At 39.0% G+C, this 24,488-nt stretch overlaps 1 protein-coding gene and 1 pseudogene across 1 annotated transcript; both read left to right on the top strand.

Moving 5' to 3' along the window:
- Nucleotides 1-1,119, top strand: LOC139708331 (kappa-type opioid receptor-like). Its single transcript, XM_071620292.1, has one exon. The coding sequence runs from the start codon at nt 1-3 to the stop codon at nt 1,117-1,119; it is 1,119 nt and encodes a 372-aa protein (XP_071476393.1).
- A 20,458-nt stretch (nt 1,120-21,577) lies between these two features.
- LOC139708321 (beta-2 adrenergic receptor-like) lies at nt 21,578-22,664 on the top strand (annotated as a pseudogene).
- The last annotated feature ends 1,824 nt before the right edge of the window (nt 22,665-24,488 follow it).

Genomic DNA, 24,488 nt, shown 5'->3' with positions numbered 1-24,488 from the left:
ATGCCGGCTACAGGTGCTACATTTCAAACACTTTCAGAAACAGACATCATAATAAGCACCGTAGTGAACTTTGTAGGCAACGCAAGCACAACAACGCCAGAACTCTACAACGGGGACAACGCTGATGGAGTGTTGTCTGGAGATGGAAGTTGTTCTGATGGAGAATGGGTCTGGGAACCGGTGGTGTGGTCCTTGCGGGCGATCATACAGTGCATTTTCTCTCTATTGGGAATAGTCGGCAACTTTCTCGTCATGGCGGTTCTCATCCAGAGAAGAAAGGCAGCAAAGCTAACTGATGCTCTCGTCGGCGGACTGGCTGCTGCAGACTTCCTGACGTCAGTCTTCATGGTGCCCGTCCCAATCCCGCGAGAAGTTCCAGACACATTTTTAGGCCACGCAGCATGCAAGATACTGGAGTCGTCGGTCCTCTTGTGGATGTGTGTTGGGGCTTCCGTCGCCACGTTGACACTCATAGCCGTAGAGCGATACATCGCGGTGGTCCATCCCTTTCGGCTGAAAAGTTGGATGAACCATCGAAGGGCGAAAGGGTGGATAGTCGCCGTATGGGTGTTTTCGGCGGTGAGGGCCAGCCACATTACGGTCACGAGTGTTGTGAACCAGAGCACGTGTCGCTGTGAGCTTCAGCTCCTGCAACTTTGGCTGCAGGGGATCTTAGGCATGGTGGAGTGTTTGGCATTGCTTATCGTTCCCGTAACCATCATGGTCGTCACCCACCTTTTAGTCGCGAGGGCGCTGCGCAAGGACTCGGCACGTTTGAGTGACCTCCTGTCTAAAAGTTCAACTCCTGCTCAAAACCTCATGCGGGTCAGGCAGAAAATAAGCTGGCTTTTCCTCACCATTCTCTTAGCATACGTAGTATGTATGTGCCCAGATATCTTCGGCTTCCTATTGCTTACTTTTGGTCTTTTCGACACTTCTTTTCTACAGAGTGCCCTCTACCAAGCTTTTGTCCTGCTTGCATTCTGCAACTCTTGTATCAATCCAATCATTTACAGCATACGCCTGCCGTCATTCCGGAGGGCACTCGTAGAACTATTTACAGGCAAAGCCCCCGACAAGAGCAAACCATCCATATTTGGGCCAGAGAATCGGATGTGAATTGAATGATAGCAGAGCATCCTGGCTCATAATGTTCCATTGTCTCTGATTATGTAGAACACAAAATGCATTTCGCTGGCGACAGAAACTAGATGACACCACTTTTTGTTTTGTTTATAATAAACGACCAACTCAAAATCATGTAGTAACACATCATGAAAATCATCTTTAGGAAGTATTCTCATTTAGAGAAGTGTGCATTTGCAATCAATTTTCCTCAATCAGCTGTGTATCCTACAGGTGATTCAGTATTAATTTTTCTGTCCTATGCCTCTAAGGTCAATTAGAATGAAACAGAAAGCGTGCAAGAAAAAAAAATAGTATGTAAATTATCATGAATGATTACATCTTGTCAATCAATGACATAACTTTCTGTTGTGCAGCTGCGTTTACACCATGTTCCCGGCGGCCACGGCAGTCCCGTATCAGGCCATGGCATAGTTGTCAAAACGGGATGGACGTGAGACACCGCGCGCGGGATGGGATGTGCAGGCGTGACAGGCCGTGATTGCCGTGGATGCCGTGTCAGATTTTTATACTGTCACATTTTTTTTTTCCAATCCCAGTGCTAATGAGAAACCTTGTAGGCCAAAAGTCAACACAAAACAAAATGGGGTGAACGCAACAAAATGTGACAGCACGTAATAATCATACTCTAACGAAACTTGGAGGCGGTCCGTACTTGGAAGCGAGGTAAAATATTGCCTAGTCCAGTCTGACCAGAACCCGTAAGAACGGCGTCTGCATGATAGCTACAGGTTCACCAGAGCAAAGGACTGAAACGAACAAGACTAGAATACGAAGAGGAAAAGCAGGAGACTGTTCTATCTCCCCAAGACGCACTATACGTTTCGGGTATCATCGGGGCTGCCACCGTGGAAAAAAAAAATCGGGGTTGACGTGGGCCAACGCGGGAAGAGTGGATGGGCAAACTTCATTGCCGTGGATGCCGCGTGTCATGTAGTATTAAAAATGTGTCATGACAGTCACGGCTCTGATGAGAAACCCTATACAGCTGTAATAGGCCATGGTAAATGGTGTGAACGTATTAAACCGTGGCAGTACGTAAGAGGCTGCAACATGACTTCCAGTATTTCCTGCAGCACCTAGCGGTCTTTTCAAGTTTGATTATGCTGCGTTTACATCATGTTCACGGCGGCCACGGCAGTCACGTTTCAGGCCACTGTGAACAAAACGGGATGGACGTGAGACAACGCTGGTGACGGGATGGACAAACATATCACAGGCCGTGACTGCCGTGTCATATCTATCAAACGGTCAAAAACAAAAACAAAAAACGCCACGGCAGTCACGGTGCTAATGAAAGTTCTGGTATGCTGAAATAAAACGGGGCAAACCCACCAAAATAAAAGGCCGCAAAAAAACTTGGTGGCTGTTAGTAGTAGAACACGACGAGAAATTTGTAGTCTAGCCTGACCGGACGCCATGAGTACGGTGCTTGACAGTTCAACTGTTCACTGGAGTGAGGACTGGAAGAAAACAGACTAGATTATGGAGAGGGGAAAAGGGAGAACACCTTTCCTATCCACGACGCTCTACGTTTCGGGAAAACGGGGCTGCCGTGGTCGCCGGGAACAAGGTGTAAACGTAGATTACGTTCTCCCTCGTATAGTGCACGTTTTGCCAGGATTCTCACGGCATTCTGAATTCTTCTATTATCTGACAGAACACGTGAGGTTCGGGAGGGAGCATAAAAGTCGGGTCCGGCAGTAGAAACCTCGGTAACACGTAACGGCCAGTCTATAACGGTCTACAATATTGTCCAGTACGATAGTAGGCCTACTTAAGTTCTCTGTCACCTTATACGGTACGAAACCGTACTAAATCGTCGGAGGTCATCGTAGAATAGAGAGTTAATAGGGAGCTTTAGATTTGCGACGAGGATGTTTTGGATGACGATTACGTTGGCCGCCCTCCTCTCTCCCTGTGTCGTGTTGCAAAGTACTTTAGGCCCCAGTCACATAATGCTCTGCGTCCGGAGTTACGTCCTAAAAAGTCATTTTTTCCTGCGGTCTCTCGCGGATCCCTTGCCGTCACAGGAATTTTGTATTAAAAAATACGGGAAAAATGCAGGTGATACGAACAGATACGATCAGATGCGAACACCTGCGTCCACTTGCGGATAATCTTACGAATTGACACCTTATTTGTTTTTTCGACTTGCGTAAACTTCCGAATACTTCTGAATACTTGTGGAGAGTTACGGATAGTTACAGACTGTTTGAATAATTACGGACAATGTGGTTTTCTCTGACGATCCCTGCTCAATAGTGTATCATGACGACAAGGTTATCTCTTAGTGGGCTGCCAAACTTTTTTGTGACAAACTTTTTGTGCCGATTTGTTGTTGTTTTCAATTCAATTTTGCATCGGGCTTTTAATACAAGAGGAGCCCACACTCTACAAGCTTTGTCTTTTTAGTGGGTCCCTCAGTTTGTTTGTTTTTTTTTTTTATTCACACAGTGCATATATTGACAACTATTTCACTTTCGTTACCTCAGCAACTATTGCAATGTATCGCTACTGTTAGTTTTTTTTCTATTATTGTTGTTTTCTCTGTACAATTGTATGTATTGTTTCTGTCACTTAAGAAAGTGAGATTTATGTTTGTATATTGTGGAAAAAACAAATGAATTTGAACTTGGACTTGAACTTAAACATATCGGGCTGTCTTATATTGTACACTAGGGAAAAGCTGAAATTATGTCACGCACAACTTGTGAAGACTTTTCGCATTCCTTTAATTTTTTACAGCAGTAAAAGAAAGATGAAATTTTGAACTCTAAGTTTGAACTGATTTTGTGCAACTCAAATATGAATATACGTCATCAATGTCCAGTATACATAGCATAATTATACCACAAATGAAATGTAATATAGATCGATAAGTTAAACAATAGAGTAAGAAAAATTAAATTACAGTCATGGAATAGAAAAAACAACAACTTTGATTTAGCTGTAATTGTGCATCGATAGTCATGACTTACTGGGTTATGTTAAGGAGACTGATATAATAAAGATACCGTAATGCTTGATAAGTTTCCAGATATATAAATTAAAAAAAAAAACATCTGGACGTCGAATATAGCACGCCTCCATTTCCAAAATACAAAATAAAAATGTAATACACATTCCATGCAGTGTAAAGTGGTTAAGACTTTATAGAAGTACAGTCGTTCTCATTTTATAGAGTTTATCGCAATCGCTGCCCCACCTCGTCCCCGGCCAGTAAAGTAAATGAAATGTTGTACCCCCATTCCCTACCCAAATACTAACCTTTTTCGAATAACATACATTCAGACAGTGCAAGAAAAACAAGTTCAGCACCAAGGATCAACAATGTCATCTGTATATGGGTACCTCGTAAAATTACCATTTGTGGAAGAAATTTCATAACTCGACCATGCATCGGTTCAACACGGGTGGTGTAGTTTACCATGAGTCTCTATTCCCATGGAAGAGGAAAATGGAAAACGCCAAAGAACGCACTTGTCCGCAGCATCTCTAACTGCCCGTAAATGTCCGTAAGCGGTCGTAAGTGTTGTGATACGTTAAATTGCGGTTAATTTCGGATACTTACGGTGGACGGGAATAAACGCAAATGGACGGGAGGTAAACTTATTTGCGGATGGTCTGCGTCTAAGCTACGGATCGTTACGTTCAGTTACGCATAGTTACGTTTAGTTACGGTTACTTGCGTAAGTCTGCATCCGTGGAGTCTCTCTGCGAAATTTTGAACATTTCAAAAATTTCGCAGGCTTGGCCCCGTCATTTTGCGTTTTTTTACGGATTATTTACGGACAGTTACGTCGACATGCGACCCTGCCGATGCCTGCGTCCACGCTGCGTCCCCCTGCGTCCACTTATCCGTATCTATCCGCGGCGGGCGTAACACATCGTAAGGCACTGTGTGAGTGGGGCATTATGCCCCAGTCACATAATGCTCTGCGTCCGGCGTTACGTCCAAAAAAGTCATTTTTTCTGCGGACTCCCGCGGATCCTTTGCCGTCACTAGAAAATTTATTCAAAACATACCGGGAAAAATGCGGGCGATACGGACAAATACGACCAGATGCGAATACTTGCGTCCACTTGCGGATATTCTTACGAATTGGCACATATTAGTTCTGAACATTTGCGGAGAGTTGCGGATATTTTCGGATAGTTAAGGATAGTTACAGATTGTTATAGATAATTATGGACAGTATTGTTTTCTGTGACGATCCCTGCTTAGTCAGTGTTTTATGACAGCAAGATTATCACATATTGGACTGTCTTACATTGTACACTGGCATGACTGGGGAAAACCGAAATTAAATTACGTACAAGTTGTGAAAAAATTCGTAATCCTTTAATTTGCTTTACAGTGATAAAAGATATATGAAATTTTGAACTTGAGGTTTAAATTTCATTTGTGTAACTCAAATATGAATAAACTTTATAAATGTAAAGAATACATAACGTAATTATACCAGAAATATAACACAATATGGATCGACAAGTTAAACATTAGAGTAAGAAAATTATTACTCACAGTCATGGAATAGACAAACTGTGGTTACGTTGTCGTTGTGCAGCGATATTCATGATCTATTGGGTTATGTTAAGGAGATTTTTTATAATAAAACAAAGCATATTAAATTTCCAGAGAAAAAAAGACATCAAGACTTTCAAACACCCCTCCCACAGTTGTTATACAAAAAATGTAATACACATTCCATGGAGCGTAAGGTGGGTAAGACTATAGAGAAATACTAAATTCGTTCTCAGTTTTCAAGTTGATTTATTTCACTTCCAACAAACAAATAGAAATACAGTGAAACACTCGAATACGCAGATGTCAGGAAATCAGTACCACAATGCGATGAACAGAATAACATTGTAAAAGAGATACAGGTAAATTATCAACAGAGATGCAAATAACTGTTACGTCACTGTTGTGAATGCACGAACAATATTGCCGGAAACGGAGGGGACTGCTAAAAAGCAGGGCTTGTAGAATGCAGTCCCCTCATATAGAAAAAGAATATAATTGCAAAAAAAAAACAACAGCAACAACAACAACAATTTCCCTAAACGGTAGTAAAAAAAAAACCAAAGACAGACAGAGTAAAACACACATACATGCACACATACCAACGCACATTAACAAACACAAAGCGGCTCTCTTATAAGGAAAGATTGATGAGAGGATAGAAAGATAGTAAGGAAGGTAGGAAGTCCGAGGTGGAAAGAAGGGGGGGGGGGGGAGAGGAGAGGGAAATGATGGGTCATAACCAGGGCACTCGAGGCACAGAAGCACGGGCTCGCTGATAAACAAAGAGTAGTGAGGTTACCGACGCAACAACGATTTTGAAAATTAAAAGTAAAAAAAAAAGAAGAATGAATTAGTTTGCTGCATACTAAGTTTTTAGATAATTCTTTAACCTTAAAGAAAATGTATTAAAACTTAAAGCTTTTTTTAATATTATTAAGAGAATTCCAGAATTTTGGTCCAGAAAAGGAGAATAAAGATTTTGCAAAAACCGTCCTAGTCAAAGGCAACTGATATTCATGGGATTGACGGGTTGGATATGCATGGACAGTTTCATTCTTTAAGAACATGGAATCAAACACAAGGGGAAGAGAATGGTTAGTGAGTTTAAACATGAACTGTCTTAATTGCAAACGATAAAGGTCAAAAATTTTCAAAATAGTATTTCGTGAAATAAATTATTAGTATGACTTCTCCAAATGACAAATGATACGAAGAGCTTTTTCTGTAATGATAATATTCTGTCTGTATAAGAAAGAAGTGTTTCCCCATGGGAGTATACCATAGTTTAAGTAAGGTATCAAAGTAGAATACAACATAAAAAATACATTTTTGAGAAGATAAAAATGAACTTTGTTTATAATACCTATATTCCTTGAAATAACACGACATACAGATTCAATATGCAAACCCCAGGTGAGCTTATTATCCAGAATCAAACCTAGAAATTTAATGGAAGAGACTTCTTCTATGACCGTGTCTTCCAGGAAAACATTTCTCGGTAAATTTTCCAGCGAATTACTGAACAGCATGCATTTTTTTTGCAGTTTTTTGCAAATTTATTGACTATTTGTTCGCTCTTATCCAATGGAGTAACTTCGTTAATTCACCGTTTAAAGTATCAATAATCGATCAGAATCAGAATCATATAAAACACACTATTATCATCCGTAAATAATAAGAAAGAGAGGATGTTTGAAGAATTTGGCATATCATTGACAAAGAGAATTTTGACATATCATTGACATAGAGAATTTTATATTGTTATCGCTGTCACACACCTTTCCCGGCCAGAAAAGTGAATGAAATGCTGTCACCCCATCCCCTACCCAAAATATTGCCTTTTCGAAAAAAAAAAATGTACATTCAAAGAGTGCAAGAAAAAAAGAAGTTCTGCACCAAGCTTCAACCGATGTCATGAGTATATGGGTGCCACCTAAAATGACAATTTTGTGGGAGAAATGTCATAATTTGACCAAGCGGTTCTGCCTCTCCACTGCTCCGACTGTGTTGTAGCATTCCTTCAGGTAAATGCGCTGCAGCTTGGCAACAGGAGTTGTGTGGCTTCCCGCGATCTCTGTGTTCCCATGCGAGTGGAAAATGGAAAACGTCGAAGGACGTAATCGTCCGCAGCATCCGTAACTGTCCGCAAATATCCGTAAGCGGACGAAAGTGTTGAGAAACGTTAACTTGCGGTCACTTTCGGATACTTACGGTGGACGTAAACGAACGCAAACGGACGGGAGGTAAAATTTCTTGCGGATGGTCTGCGTCCAGGCTACGGATAGATAAGTTCAGTTACGGATAATTACGTTTGATTACGGTTACTTGCGTAGGTCTGCATCCGTAGAATCCCTCTGCGAAATTTTGAACATTTCAAAATTTCGCAGGCTTGGCGCCGTCATTTTGCGTTTCTTTACGGATGAGTTACGGACAGTTACGTCTACGTACGTCCCTGCGGATGCCTGTGTCCACGCTGCGTCCCCCTGCGTTCACTCATCCGTATCTATCCACGGCGGACGTAACCCATCGCAAAGCACTGTGTGACTGGGGCATAAGATAGCGCGAGGACGTAACTTATAAAACACTGTAAAAAGTAAAATGGCGCCCCCATAATTGTGATCAGTGCATCAAGTCAATAGCCCTCTGCGTCGTAAATTGAGCGGAGGCAAAAATAACACAGAAAAAAAAACTTAGACGACGCGAGATATACATCGATTTTGACAAGCGATTTTGTACATGCACAGAAAATTCATTATTTTTCCTCTAATAATAAAAATCCTCTAAACTCTAAAGCTCTCTATTGATTGTAGGAAAGATCGTTAGGCCTACATACCGCAGTAACGATTAAAGACAGTATTTACTGTTTGCAGATGAAACAAAAACCCAGCTTTGGTGCTTCAAAATGGTTCTAAAATATTCAAGTTTGGGATACAAACAACCAATGTGAAAAAAAAATCATTATCATGATTGCTAATTAGCGTTGTTAAATATGCAAAATGTGAACAATAGTATGGGGATGTACTAATTATGTAGAGACATTAGCAACAGAGGGGCGCCCCCATGTGGCAGGCACCTCTCTGCTTGCTGTTAACAGGTGAGTTGATGAAAATGAGAACGCCACAAATTACGCAAGAATTTCAGTGCTTAGATGTTATGGTGCTGTATTATCATTATTGGTAATTGTTATGAAGAGTTTTAGGGGCCAAACAGGCATATTATGTGGAGAGAGAGTGTTTGTCAGAATTTACATGAAGCCATTCTATTTGTCCCTGGATGATTGCAATTGACGTTCTACACGACACTGAATTATACACGTAGTCTAGGTACGTGTTAGCTTATGTTGGGTCTGCTTGCGGATACGTGTTGTGTGTAGGCGTAATGAGTCACTGTGCGTAGGCTTGTACGTATGATGTACTGCAGTATACAAAGCCTTTAGGCCTAAGTGGGTTTGAGTATCCGGTCAGTTCGGAACGTGTTGGATACAGCGTAGTCGGTGTGTTATGTGTGAAAGAAAGAAAGCCTAGTGTGATATGAAGAATGGATGGTTTTTGTTGATTATCGTTGCTTAGTTAATGCAATTATGTAATACGACGTTGGTTGAAGAGCAATTAGAAATAGAGACTAGAGTCAGGTGTACAGTGTAGGTACAGTGTTATGGTTGATATGGTACCACAACTGAGGTTGTTCAAGAGGGAATATCGTTCCTTTGCTTCCCCTAATAGAGCAAGAGGATAGAAGGGACTAGGGTATATTGTAAGTGTGTTGTCTGGCTAGAGATTTAAGAAACTACCTGGATATCGATTGCAACAGTTTTGATACGCATAGTAGAGGAGTTAACAATATTGCACTGCCGTAAGTATCATGGTAGGTTTGCCATTCCCAGACATTATGTTGATTGGCATTTATTTTTTCATAGTTGGTGTACCGGTACCCTGTGATCTAAAGTTGTAAGATCAGCAGTAGTTTGGTGTAATATAATTTCTTTAGCATTATTATACCTCCATCTTTTTACTGCCTCCCTGATTTAATGTAGTACATGTATATGAATCAGGTGTGTGACTGACATTGTTTTGAGTAACAACTGATTGATTGGGATGAAGTAACCTTTAAATGTTAGGAATGGTAGGTAGAAGAAAGGATTTGTCCGTATGATATCGGGTGACTTTTATTCAAGAGCAAATGTGGTTTTAGCGAGGTCGTGATGAAAGTGTCAATAATGGATGCATTCCAGGTTTTGGTAAATTGTTTAGTAATTTAATTTAGTGAAGAGAGAACTGCTGTCTTATTTGTTGTTTTATCATTCGGATGAAATAGCATAAGATGGGTTAGATTTCTGTAGGATCCTAAATCAAAACAGGTATTATTTATTACACAGTAATACATGGAGAAGACCCATATACATAGGTATAGGATGGTGGTCATACATCTACATTTTATCAAATGGCTCTACAACATTTGTATCCAGCCATTTAAAGTCTGCTTAATGCATCATGTTTTTGAACAGTTGTGTCTAGTGAAATAACACAATGAGTTTCTAGGTCACACTCAGCTGTTGATGGCAGGATGCTTTCATTAGTTATAAGACTATTATTGATACCCCACTGTGGATTTACATGGCTTAAGGGACAATAACTCACTTGGTATATGTGTGTTATTATGAATGAGTTGTTTTTGGTGTTAAACATGTGCGGACTTGATGATGTGCACATAGTGTTTCAAAGGTTCTTCTAAAGTGCATTTTAGGAATTGTAACTGTGTTGTGACTTTATTATGAGTCAATAAAAGAGACCTCTCTGCTTGCTGTTCACAGGACTCCTGTCGAGTGTTTGTCTTTATGTTTTTTTAATATCTTTGTGTTTGTTCTTTGCACGACCTCCCACCCGAACCCACGTGCCTTATAACCATCCCCATCATAGACACACATACACACACACCGTCTTCACCATCTCGCCATCTCCTTTTCTCTCTCATCCGCCCACTCGGCCCCCTACAATAGTTATAATAAAATTGTTTCCAGACTAAACCGTCTGCAGTTATGAATTATAGTGAGAAAAGTAACGATATCTCCTTATATTTTCAGCTTCATTGCGAAATTGTTATAAGGTAGGATTTTTTGTGCCACAACTGACCTTCACATATGCATCTAATGTGATAACATGAACATTTTTTTAATCACTCCCCCAAAGGTAAACAATACCTTTAATCATTGCAAACTGTTAGCGCTAGTATTCAATTCAATTCAAATCAATTCAGTCTATTTCCATCAAACGAAAAGGTATACATTTGTAAACTCATTATGTTGAGCAATTTGAAGAAAAAGATACAAGTCATGAAAATATAATACAACAATGTAGAAAGTAATGACAATGACATAACAACATCAACAATTACGAAAGTCGTCATTTCTGTCTGGCGTCTACGTCAGCTTGTATATTTGACATTTTGGATAGATTGTTATCGTTGTTAAAATCTTGTCAAAACAATCTGTCCATAACATGAACGCGACGAATTTTGGTTCTATTATTGTTTACGAGCGAGGAAGGACACCCAAAGGATAAATCTTGCAGAAAAAGAAATCCGTCAGAGCGCCCTCTACGCACTCTTCCCAAGAAGACCTCTGGTCGCAGTTATGCCGCTTGTCGTCTCTATAACAATGCAATGAACTGAGATGCAGCTCCGTTCCGTCAATCATCAGTTCACTTCAGGTTAGATCAGATCAGTTTCGAGATCACAACATCTAGAATTTGACGGGGAAAAAAGGTCCAAACAATCATATGCAGATCCAACGACTTTATTCAAGAACAGGGGTTGAAGATATCCGCTATGTATTAAATGTAATTTTGTTCTTGTTGTTGTCATTATGTTGGTATCCTTCTTCAAGACTTGATGCATGGGAATGACATTCTTCTCTTCTTATGTTCTTCTACATCATCCCTTTATTACTGTCGATCATGTCACTATAAATATCATTGTCATTACCGTTTGTAATGTTACGTTGAGTGAAAGAAATAGTATTCATTATTATTATTACCACTATTAACTATATCGTATGAAAACATACGACATTTCAGCCTCTCCAGTACAAAGCAATGTCGTTCTTTCCTTAAAAGCAAACGGAAGCATCACTAAACAGTTGAATATCTTGAGAATATTTTGCTAATGTTTTGATCACCTAGCATTCTGTGAATGATTGAATGTAGTTTATGAATATGTATTTGATAATGCATCTGAGGCAAAGTATTACGGTTTTACGCGCTTTGCTACCAGGGGATTCGAAACGCGGAACTCAACATTGAGAGACCGCGAATTTGTCCGCTGAACCCCAACTGCCCTTAGTAGGTAAATATGACCGAAGGTCTTTGTTACTCTCTTCCGTTCATCCTAGATCTAAAAAGCATCATAGGTCATTAAGTCTTTTCTTCCTTGTCTTTTTTTCCCTCTCCATCTCTTTGTTGTTGTTTTTTCTAATGCGCAGTTTAGATTCTATGTAAATCCCTGTCTTTCAAACTTCCGTCAGGTTTGACATGTAAATATATTCTTTATATTTTGAGTTTCCATAGGTACAGTATCTATTTTCTTGTGTATCCTACATATGTTGTATTCTCTACTTATTTGTTAATGCACTCCTATTTACTGTAGATTATACTCAAATTCTAATTAAAATGTTAGGTTATGTGTTCAGTTGTTATTACCTTCGATTGTATTCTCATACCCCGAAAGGCAGATGAAAGGGGTCGAAAGAGTCAATAAAATAAAATTAATCAAACCTGTCAATCCGGTGTCATTCAGACTCTTTCCTTAAACGGCATGACAGGGAGATTCATATCAGTCCGTGCTCAATAATTCTTTTATATGATAATATTCATTAGGATGGTTCAAATCTCTCCTATTTTGTTGATTACAATGACATCATTGATCACAATTAATTTGCGGTGTCCCTCTTCAATAGGCAGATATGAAGTTGAATATTTCAATGTTATCTGTGTGCAAGCCCATACGATCCCACTCTAGTATCACAACGCTAAATATTTGAAACCATCCTTTTCTCAGTTCTCACACTCAGGCTCGGCAGGTACCCCCCCCCCCCATACTACTTCCAGCAGCTCCTCTGTTGCCTGTGACTAGGCCACGTCAAATATGTTCGGGAAGAACGGCCATCTGAACCATGTTGTTGGAACAGGGATCTTCGTTAATTTATTACTTCATTTGATTGTTTGAATTAGAATACATATCGGTTCACGTTTTGTCGTTAAATGCGCAGAATGATTAATTCTTCGATAAAAACATAAATCTAGATAATTACACTTCAATAATACTGTCGCATTAAAGTTCATACGGTGTAATTTCGATGCTCCCTAATGTAAAGTTCAATTGCTAAACTTTGAAGCGACGCTTTATCAAAGTTTTAAATTGACATAGGAAATAGTAGGGAAAAGTATCAAAGAGAAATGTGATTGAAACATGGTCATAAAGAGCAAATAGATAATTTAGAGCAACTCCGATTCTGTTGCTGTTTTTTTTTTACTGCCATTACAGTGACAGCGTCCATCCTTCCAGGAGGAACTGCAAAGAGCTGCCAATAAAAATGAAAATTATAATAATGTCTAGTCGTTGTCTGCATGTTGGAAACCACACTACTGATTTCCGTAAACCGAGCTAAGCAGATTGAATTTCTTCGCCAATTAACAATCGTGACGGTAATGGGAGGATGTGTGGTCGACAATAAACGTTTGACCGCAAATGCCATTTTTGGAAAGCGGGGTTTAAATCTTAAATGGATATAACCTAACCATTGAGCAGAAACTAAAAGCAGACAGTTTAAGACGAAATAAGTAGTAGCTTTGTGCGCATACAAATAGTAGTTTTTATACATGGATCGCTTTCTTTTTTTTTTTTCTGCGCATTGAAATTCTTCGAAAGGGAAAGTGGACCATGCTTTGCTCGAGTTATATTTGGAGTCTATGAAATCACGTACCACCCTTCGGGCTCCGAATTTGAAACCTATTTCTATAGATATTATTAATCTTATTTTTTGAAGGTTGCCTGATGCAAGTTCGCGCACGATTAGTAATAACCTTTGACCTTTAAATCATGTGATATTCCCAGAGAATTGTCTTAGCCCGAGATTTCAGAACTGTACATGTCAAAATCTATGTAAAATAAAGCTGTTGGTCTCTTGATTGACAATATATATATATATATATATATATAGTGAAAACTTTTCCCTTCCTTGTTTCAATTACATATGTATATATATATATATATATATATATATATATATATATATAAGTGTGGGTAAAAGTGAGTGTTTATTCGTGTATCAAGACTGTTTGATGCCTCTCGTTGTTTCTGTGCGAGACCAGTACTATGGTTACTGAATAATATAACACCTACCCTTCTGATTTTTCCTTTAAATTTCAAAACAGGATATTCTGAGTACACCATTTCGCCTACTGACTTCCCCGTATGGAAAATCAAAACTTCTCAAAGGGAGAGTATAGTTTTGGCTGAGATGGGGGATTCAGATCTGAATTTTTGCAAGATGATTAGAAACCACATATGAAATATTAGAGAGCATGAAGCATGAAGAGGTATTCAAACTTATTTGAAGAACATCGGTTTGAAATGGCTGAAATAGTAAAACAAAGTGGTCTTATGACAATGATGGGTTTAATCTTTTATCATAGGACCTCTTTGTATCTGGGTATCTCAGCCATTTCAAAACCAATTTTCATCAAATAAACTTTGAATTCCTCTTAGAATTATATGCTCTTTCATATTTTGTAAAAAGTTATCTCACCAAAAAAGGTTGGAAACCTGCTGCCCCATCTCAACCAAACCTAAATTATCCCTTTAAGGATTGTGTTGCCAACAGAGTCTGATTGTATTACCAGATGGTTACCCAGCAACAAAACACGTAGCTCTATGGTTGGAGGGATACTGTGTGTGACACTGCATGGAACTGCGCCTATTTCAATCCCTATATGGCCAAAATATGTGACTTATTACGTATTTCTTTCTAAGTAAACAGTACTCTCTAAATTTTGTCAAACACAGTGCTATGATGATTCTTAATGACAGTTATGTTATAAAGAGGAGTATTATCTTATTTGTAAATCCCTTGTGCAATATGTTTAATACATCTTTAAAGGATGGTGAGTTTCCAAAGTGTTTAAAGATAGCAAAACTTATTCCTGTCCACAAAGGAGGTGATAAAGATCTTTTAAGAAATTATAGACCTATTTCTCTTTTATCTGTTTTCTCGAAGATATTTGAAAGGTTGATATATAATCAGCTGATGAAATTTTTACTTGAAAAAGATATTCTATATTCGAAACAATTTGGTTTCAGAAAAGGGTATTCTTCATACATGGCTTTAATGGAATTAAAAATTAGGTAATATAATAGCACAGTCTTCTGAAAATAAGAAGTTTTTGACTGGATTATTTCTAAATTTGTCTAAAGCTTTTGATTGTATGGATCATAGTATTCTTATCAAAAAGATGAAAATATATGGTATCAGAGGTACTGCATTGAATTTGTTTCGGAGTTATTTATGTGATAGAGTGCAATATGTGTCCATAAATGGTATATCGTCTACATATCGTTGTGTAAATATCGGTGTTCCTCAGGGATATGTTTTAGGGCCTTTATTATTCCTTATATATGTTAATGATTTGCATTTTTTAAGTAAGTTACTTCACACTATTGCTTTTGCAGATGACACTAGTTTATTTTTGTCGGGTAATGATATGAATGTTCTTTGTTCAATTTTTAATCATGAACTTTGTTCAGTTAATGATTGGTTTCAAGCAAATAGACTTAAATTAAACCTGGATAAAACATGTTGTATGCTTTTTAAGCCCAGAAACAAATATATTGTAAATGAAGTAGATATATGTATTGATAATTGTAAGATTTCATTTGTTAAGTCAGTAAATTTCTTGGGTGTAGTAATTGATGAAAAATTAATGTGGAAGGAACATATTGATATGGTATGTGTGAAAATAAGGAAAACAATTGGTGTTATGAATAGGCTAAAACATATTTTACCGTTCAACATACTCGTTAGACTTTATCAAACCTTGATCTTGCCGCACCTTATTTACGTACTACAATATTATTTGATGGAACAGTGCAATATGCCATTTGAATCGAATTCTAGTTCTTCAGAAGCGTGCAATGAGAATCATAACGAACTCGAAACCATATTCGCATTCCAGTCATCTGTTTGAAAAATTTAATTTTCTGAAAATATTTGATATTAATAAGTCCCAAACTGTCTGTTTTATGCGTCTGTTTAGAAATAATATGTTGCCATGTTTTTATGATTTTGATTTTGTAAAGAATAATGAAGTATTAAAGTAGATATCATACAAAACGGGGGAAAATTATAGACCTAGATTGCCCAATTTCATGATGAGTTCTCACGATCCACAATAATATATATTGGCCCTATTATAAGATGTTGAACAGTCTCCCAAATAATATTCAGCAGTGTGTCTCTATATCTGCATTCAAGAGAAAATGTAAAGGATATGTTGTAAAATCATATACGTGCAGTAATGCCTTGCTGTAATAATCCCCTTTATGCTAATATATGTTCAGTAGTTTTCGTTTTGTCTTGTTTTGACTTGTTTTGTTCTTTTTTGTATTGTGTCATAATTGTTACTGTTTACTAGGGAGAAGCCTTGACAGGTCAATGGTCTTTGCTTCTTCCTCCACACTCTGTATTGCATATGATTGACATGTTGTCCTGTATTGTTCATTCTTTTTTTTAACCAGTTGTGCAAGTTGTGGAAATAAATGAAATATATGGAATAATATGTGGAATATGAAAGTGTCGACATTTCTCTCAAATTAATTATAGGCATTAGTGTGAGCATACGCTTCATGATATCGATAATGTCGAAAATGATGTTGATAATTATAGGAAAAAAAAATCATGTAATGATATTAGGTCTTTATCTTTTACTATGCTGCAAAAAGTCTTTCGTAATTTTTCGATTTTATTGAATAATTCAATAATGAAAAAAGAGATATCACATAAGTATCAGATCTATGAAATTTATGGCTCTACCATAGCAGTTTGATGAGCAGAAAGAATGGATGAATAAGGCAGATCTTTAATTTTGACAAACAGACAAAGGGATCTCAAAATGTGTATTGATGTGAATGTAAGTAGGGAAACAAAGGGATGAGGTCTAGTCACGTTGCAGAGCATAGTTACCATGGTTACGTAGAAACTATATGTGTGTGATCAATGGAATGAAAGTGTGAAAATACACAGAAGAGTACACATAAGCACACACACACATACACTCACACGTTAACGAGAATCATGATACGAATAAATGTTCTTATTCCATCATGTGTTCTGTACACAAGACTTTATTATACAGACACACCAGAATCAGGATATCGGCAGAGACATATAATTTTTCATGCTTACGATATTATATTTCTGCTGGAGTATCCATCATAAGCGTCTCTTGAGTAAAGTTAGAGCTACTATAGATCATTAGCACCAGCATGATATTCATAACCATGGTCGGAATCAGAACACTGGGTTAGGCCTATCTGTATGACTCTTGAAATCAAACCATTCAATATTTACAGCGCCTGGGGATACTTAGTAATATAAGTAGAGCTGATCCCCCATCCCCCACCCTACACCCAGCAACCCCTGATGACCCGTCGAGATGGAGATCCGTGGAGAACAAGGGCTGCCGTTATTAGGCAATTCGTGTGATATACCTTAATAATAATTGTGCCGAACGGGTCACTGACCGGGTTCACTATGTTGAGAAAGGTCACTTGGGCAGTCATCATACGCCCACTTTCGTGTCTGCACTTCCGCATTCTGCACTGCCCAGTTTTGACACATGGACAGTTGGCAAAAAGAAAACAAAATAATCGTCACAAATAGATGTTGTCGTTATTTTGTCTCAAAACAGATTGAGGTCGTTTAGCGCATTTTTTGTTGATAATAAAGTCTGACGGACGAGCGATTTAACCCAGCTCGAGGAAGCAAGTATGATATCTCCGATCCTACTGTATATGCAATAGATGACGTGTTTGAGCTATTTGATGTGATAGGAAGTGGCATTTATTTGAGATTTCGCCCCACAAAATATATCCTTAACCTACTGAAAGCAAACTGAAGTTGGATATCCAGGGGAGATCGGGGGATACTATAATTCAAAAAGAAAGAAAAAAAAAGTAACCCACCGAAGAATTATGTTTGAAATTGTCCTCTCTTCCACCATAATGACACCTCGGATAAATACACAACTAAAGACATTAAGTTGTTATTTCATTCCGGGTCTACTGCGCAAGACAAGCGATATTATTGTCTGAATCATCTTTCTTGGAGATTCTTTCTTGACACAAATATTTTGGCTGTTTGGTTCACACAGCTGCCCTGCAAATCGCAATATCAATATTGTGCAGGCGTAAGCGAGGAGGTGATATCTACTTGCCATGAGCAAGTATCTGCGAGGGCGCCTCCTAAAGTTGATAAACAGCAACGTCTTATGAACCTAGTGACATGAATGTTGTTGTTGGTTTTGTTAAGATTTATGAAATGAGGTAAAGGGGGGGGGGGGGGACAGAGGAAGGAAAAAAGTTGGAAAAGGCGACCATAAATGATTGCTTCCCGAGTCGACCATTCACCCACACGGAAGATCATTGGAATCACTAAATTTCCGGGGTGGGGTGAGCTTGATATGTTTTCTCATTAAGTGAAATCTGAAAGAATCAAATTTGTAAGCGTTAAGCCGGATTAGCATGACTTTGTCGCCCAGTCCCATGTGAAGTCTCAGACGAAACGGTTAAGAGTAGCGGACAACTTTATCACTGACAATGACAGCTTTTCTTTCAACTTCAGACGTACTTAAAAAGCTAGCGGGGGGGGGGGGGGGACTCCGATGACTGAAGAAGAAAATTCAGTCTGCAGTAAACATGGGGACTCCGATGACTGAAGAAGAAAATTCAGTCTGCAGTAAACATGGTAGACTCAGTACATTTTTTTTCCTACATGTATATTGAGGTTGGTTTTCAGAAAATACAAGTAATAATGCCAAATATTATCTCCACACAACGAGCGAAACTCGTTGTGATAATTGTTCCTTGGATTGTATCATTGCATTCTTTCCAGATGCCAGCAGGTATTGTGTCAATCGTATTTTGGTAGAATATTTTAAGCTCATCGTTGGTTCACCCCCGAGGGGACTAGAGTCATCCTGTTCTCACTTCAGTGTATATCACTTCACACCCACTCGCTCGTTTCTAATCCGCCCGTGTCCAGTGGCGCAGAGCCCCTCCACGCATCGCCGATGACAAGGGTATGGCGAGTCCCGACGGATGCAAACCATTTATTTCACTATTTCTCCACTTTGCTTCGGGCAATGTTTCACAAAGAATTTAAGTCCATCTTAAATTTTCAGATCAACTTAAAGTTACGGTAAGCTATGTGTTATTTCAATTATATTCTATTCTTTTCCTATAAGAATGAAAATTATATGGACTTCTTAATACGTGTGATAATAAAGTAAGGGACAAAAAAAAATCTGTGAATTTTCATAATTGAATCGTTATTCCGGGGGTTTGTTTTCCTTTCGAATAAACCTTAGTTTATTTTCGGATGAACGAATCTTTGGAATAACGAACCTTATTTAATGTTTAATTTTACGGACTATCGAACCTTCAGAATAACGAGTTTTTATTCATGTTTGGATTAATAAACTTCCGGTATAACGAAGCTCATTTCATTTACGGAATAACGGGGATATGCATGACTATTTCTGATGTACAAAAAAACAAAAACAAAAAACAAAAAACGGAGAGAAAAAGAAATGTTGAAAGCATGATGCAGTGTATGTAGCAAGAGATATTGAAGATTTGAAAAAAAAAATATGTTTAATTCAACATTTTTTTGCTGCTGAAATAAAGGATCTGCATGTCTTTTACAAGATTGAAAAATGTGTATGTATTCAAACAACCTTTTTGTTTTGTAAATGAAAATATTGTTCGGTTTGAACTTACTACATTCCGCCATATGAGACTGCAATATGATATACAGGTCAATAGTAGAGTGAAACAAAGCATTGAGAATTATTTCTGACACAACAGATCTTTAATTGCATGCAATATTCCTATTTCTGTATGTGTTTGTTACCTAGTTACCTAGATGATTCCATTGCAGCTACAATGATAACCGATAGTCACTCCTATAAAATTTGATAAAAGAAATATCAATTTTATCTCAAAATGAAACGCGATTCTATGAAGCATAACGACATTGTTGATCAGGATCGCAGTGTTCACTGAAAATATATGAAATGTGTATAGGAAGGTATACATATGTAATAAAAGAAGTAAGGAACCAAGAATTGAATCTGGGGTACCCCACATTTTGTACTTGATAAAGATGAATCATAAATCGTGAACTTTCTGTTCTTGGTGTCAATATAGTCGTTCTTTCATTTATTTTTCTTTCTATGCAATATAAAATCCCTTTTCTGTAATAGAAATGTGAAAAACTTACAATCATTATTTTTTATATGAAAGTGTACTTTTTCTTTATAGGGCCTATTGCTAAAGTTTGGAATTATTGAGGAAAGTTGTCGTTTTTCTGCAGTTTTCCTAGAACCCTTTCTTGGGTCTGACGGATTCAGGGCTTGAGAACCTATTTAAAAACGTTTTACTTTCAATTCTAATAATATTTGAAAGGATAACGTTATTGCATTGAAGTTTAGTATCAGTCATGAATAGATTGTACTTTTGAGAGAGCAAACCTGTGGTTTATAATAAAGTGTGGTTACTCTGGAAATGTGTCCCCTTGTTGGTTCCCTTTAATGGACAGACATCGCGGGGTGAGATGTAGCACTTGAATACAAGACTCAAAACTTGAAACCGTATTTTCTCGGTACATTTATACTTTTCAAGAGTGTGTACATCGCTTCATTTGTTTATATGTGTTAGAAAAATTCCATTTGCATAAAGCTACATGTCGCATAAAAGCTTATGGTCTCCTCTTTCAGAATTTGCCCTTTACTAATGTATCCATATCTGGGAACGTTTTGTTTTGTTTTGTTTTCCCTTTTTGCTTCTTTTATGTACGGTCAGCGTCATAAATGCGCTGTGACTGAAACAAAAAGCACTTTATGATGGAGTCGCCAAGACAACAGGACTTCTGTCTAAAATTGTTACTACCACGCAGTCGACACTAAGGTCAGTTCAATTAGTGTTGTCAATTTTCAGTTTCGTTTACAGGGAACTTAATCCGCATATATGGAAAAAAAAAGTCTGCTAATCTTCTTATCTTCAATCTCATTTGGAATTAGGATTTTTTTTAGGATTACGTCTTCATGGTCTTCCCTTTACTCAACTCCATCGTGTCTTTTATGACTTTGCTTCGCTGCTCCACGTTCTCTCTCAGCTATGACATAAAGCAACATTAAGTTGAACAAAGTATAACTATAGTCAATGTGAAACGCATTTGGAATTTTCTACCCTCCACTGTCTCTCTGTAACTTTTGAGAAATGCACTTGATATAATATTTTGTATGCCTGCATGTTGTGAAGAAAACAGACCCTGTCCCATGATCCGATAAGGACATTATCCCTACCCTAAAATGTAGCAAACAACAAATAAACAAGCAGACGATACAAAATTGAAGAAAACACTTTATCCTCTCCCATGCGGTGGAATATTCGCACCTCATAATTTGGGCCTGACATGCAAGAGATGTAACTCAGTTTAAACAAGAGGCTAACGGACATTAAAAACATAACATAATTTAATGGCATGGGGGCATAACAACATCCCTCATGTGTACCTTCGTTCCTGCAGGAAAGTCCTGGGTTATATTGAATTGACTCCCTCGATCACCGGCCATGGCTGCAACCCGAGTAGACCACGACATTTCAAACTTGTCCTCCTCCGCAACAAACGTGACGGAGTGGGAATTCAACGACTACGGACAGCGGGTTTTCGTCGCCATTCTCATCATCACAATTTCGCTCCTTGGTCTGGCGGGAAATCTACTTGTCATCATCGCCGTCGCCCTCTCCCGCAAACTTCAAACGGCTACCAACGCCTTCGTCTGCAACGCCGCCTGCGTCGACTTCCTTACCTGCCTCTTTCTCCCCTTCAAGGCAGTCTCTATTCTCAGCCGAACGGGCTGGCCGATGTCGTCGAACGTCTGCACGCTGTCGAGTGGGATCACCATACGGTATGTTTGGGCGCCACAATCGTCACCCTGGCGCTCATTGCTTATAATCGCGCCTATTTGATTAAGAAGTCACGGACACAATACCGCCAGTTGTTCACACCGATCAAGCTGGGCGTGGTGATCTTCTTCGCTTGGCTCTACCCGATCATGGCGTTCGCCTTGCCTCCGTCACTCGGCATTGGTCGCCTCGGATACTCCCACTACTACAAGATGTGCCTCTGGGACGACGCACATCCTCTGTACTTCATCAACGACTACATCGTTGCCGCCACATTCCCTACGGCCTTCATTGTCATTATCGTCTGCTATTCGCTAATCTATGTCCACGTCAAGCGCCACAACATCCATCTACCGGTGATGTACGAATTTCGACCCTTCGGCCATGGAATCATTGAAGAGAAAAGACAGAACTCGACCCTGGGCACCAAGGAAAAGAAAGCTATCAAGCACGAGATTCGGATCATCGTGAACCTGTTTTGCGTGGTGTACGCCTTCTTTGTGTGTATCCGCCCTTATTCTATCATTCTCACCATTCCCATTAGGAGCGTTGCCAACGTGTATACAGGTGTACTCTTCCTAGCCAACTCCTGCGTTAACCACCCCCCCCCCCTATCTACAGCTTCAGGCACCCTCGTTTTAAGATCGTCTTCCACCACGTGGTGCACTTTCAGTACGACGAGATTCCCAAGCCCACCAGATTCCTCAAGTATATCCTCACATCCACAGGTCAAGCAACGGTCAAAAACTAATCGGGTTAAAACGGACCCTCTTATATTTGGTCTCGTCTATATCTCTGTTGTAAAGAAAAAAAATCCCGATTTTTATTTGTATTGTACTGTATTGGTGCTTAGGAAAAATTGAGGAAGCAGGAACTCCAATGTGTTTTCACAATGTGTAGAGGAAAAGAGCGAGCAGACGTACGAAAAGAGAGGGGAATGAGTAAAGGCAAAAAAGAGAGGAGAAAAGGCAAAAAAGAGAGGAGAATTTAGGAGGAGAGAAAATGGTGCATTTGTGACGATGGAATGATACTTACCCCATTCACAGAGTAGACCATAGGAGGCTCATTAATTAATTCCTCATGCAAATGTAAAAACAATCAGCGTTCCGATGAGTTCCAATGAAGGGTGAGTTGACAAGCTCCAGATACTGGCATCGTTAAGGCTCACCATGTGTAATACCAATGCCAGAAGAGCCCTAGAACATAGTGCTCTCAAGTTATCCACCTGTGCTATGCCAGATAGTAGCACAAAGCAAAACTGACACACGTTGGACTGACTCGACACATGGACTAACTCGACAAGTATCCAACAGTGACTCGACTTGCGACTTGCAATGGCGAACTCTCGGGTCTATGGGTGTGTTCGAGCGCTCTCCGAAGGGGAACTGTACCGTACCGTACTGAACCGAGGTGAAAGTGGACCACTTCCCGATGTGCTCCAAAGGGTACCAAAAGCGTACCAAAAGTTCGCTTGTGAAGAATGCGCGTACCATGCACATTATACTTCATGATGCAAAGAGTTCATTCTCTTTGTTCGGGACATCTGTAAGTAGCCTAAGCGCGCCAGGTGAATGACCCTTTTGCTACAAAATGCATAACTCCCTTAAAAAATCATTTCTCAACAGAGCGCTCGAACGCTCCAAATCTTGCACAGTTCAGAACGGTACGCTTCGGTTCCCTTTAGAGCGCTTTAACGCACCCTATCTTACTGGAGGAAACGACGTCGCCGCAACTGCGAGACTGATCAGTTGCGGCGAGTCATGTGGCTCGAAAGACCCAAAATGGCTTGCGATCTCACTAAGATGACGACTACAAGGCGACGTCCGAGACACTGCAAACAAGGTGACAAATTGAAAGTGGCAGGGCTTCTCCACGACGTCTTCGTAGTTGCAAGGACGTATCCATGACGTCTCCATATAGACGCCGGTAGGTCACCATTGGTCATCATTGGTCACCACAAGGTTGCAGAGAAGTCTCGGAGACTTCATTTTAACACAGTGTATCAGAATTTAAAAAAAACCTGCGATATAAAATACAATATAATTTATATAAAACACCATGTTTTTAATCATTGGATAACCTTATGAAGCCTTCTTTCACTTTAATAAAACGCAATCTGAGGTGTGTTTTTTTCAAAAAAAATACACATAGCGGATGTAGCGGAAGATTGAATTTTACTTATCAATCATGGACAGAATGTGTTGATAAAGCATGCTTATTTTCAGCTTAATCCGATTATCCCTTCATTGTTGTTGCTCCGGTGGTTTACATCTTGCTTCCTTTTTTTTTTTTGTCCCATTCATCCCACAGCGATTAACCGCTTGAATAGACCTACCCTGTACTTCAGAGCCTCTTTTCATAGTTCATACTTTTCCAGAGTGCGTGCTTTCTTTCCAATGTTTAGATAGGTTAGGAGAGTCAATCTGAAATGAGTTATATATCATTGAATGCTTAAAGTCTGCTCTTTCAGAATCTGCTCTTAACTAAAAATCCATGTCTGGCGACTTTTTGTTGGTTTTGTGATGCATGGTCCCAAATAATTACATATGATAAATGAAACAAATATGAATGATAT

Source organism: Diadema antillarum, unplaced genomic scaffold, assembly GCF_040938485.1.
Source record: "Diadema antillarum isolate AM-2024a unplaced genomic scaffold, OU_Dant_1.0 seq00001325_RagTag, whole genome shotgun sequence".
Lineage (NCBI taxonomy): Eukaryota > Metazoa > Echinodermata > Echinoidea > Diadematoida > Diadematidae > Diadema > Diadema antillarum.
The sequence above is the reverse complement of the archived record's forward strand: the minus strand, read 5'-3'. Positions and strand labels throughout refer to the sequence as shown.

Bases quoted from the DNA above. Each gene is read 5' to 3' on its own strand.
- LOC139708331 (XM_071620292.1), top strand. From the start codon at position 1: ATGCCGGCTACAGGTGCTACATTTCAAACACTTTCAGAAACAGACATC.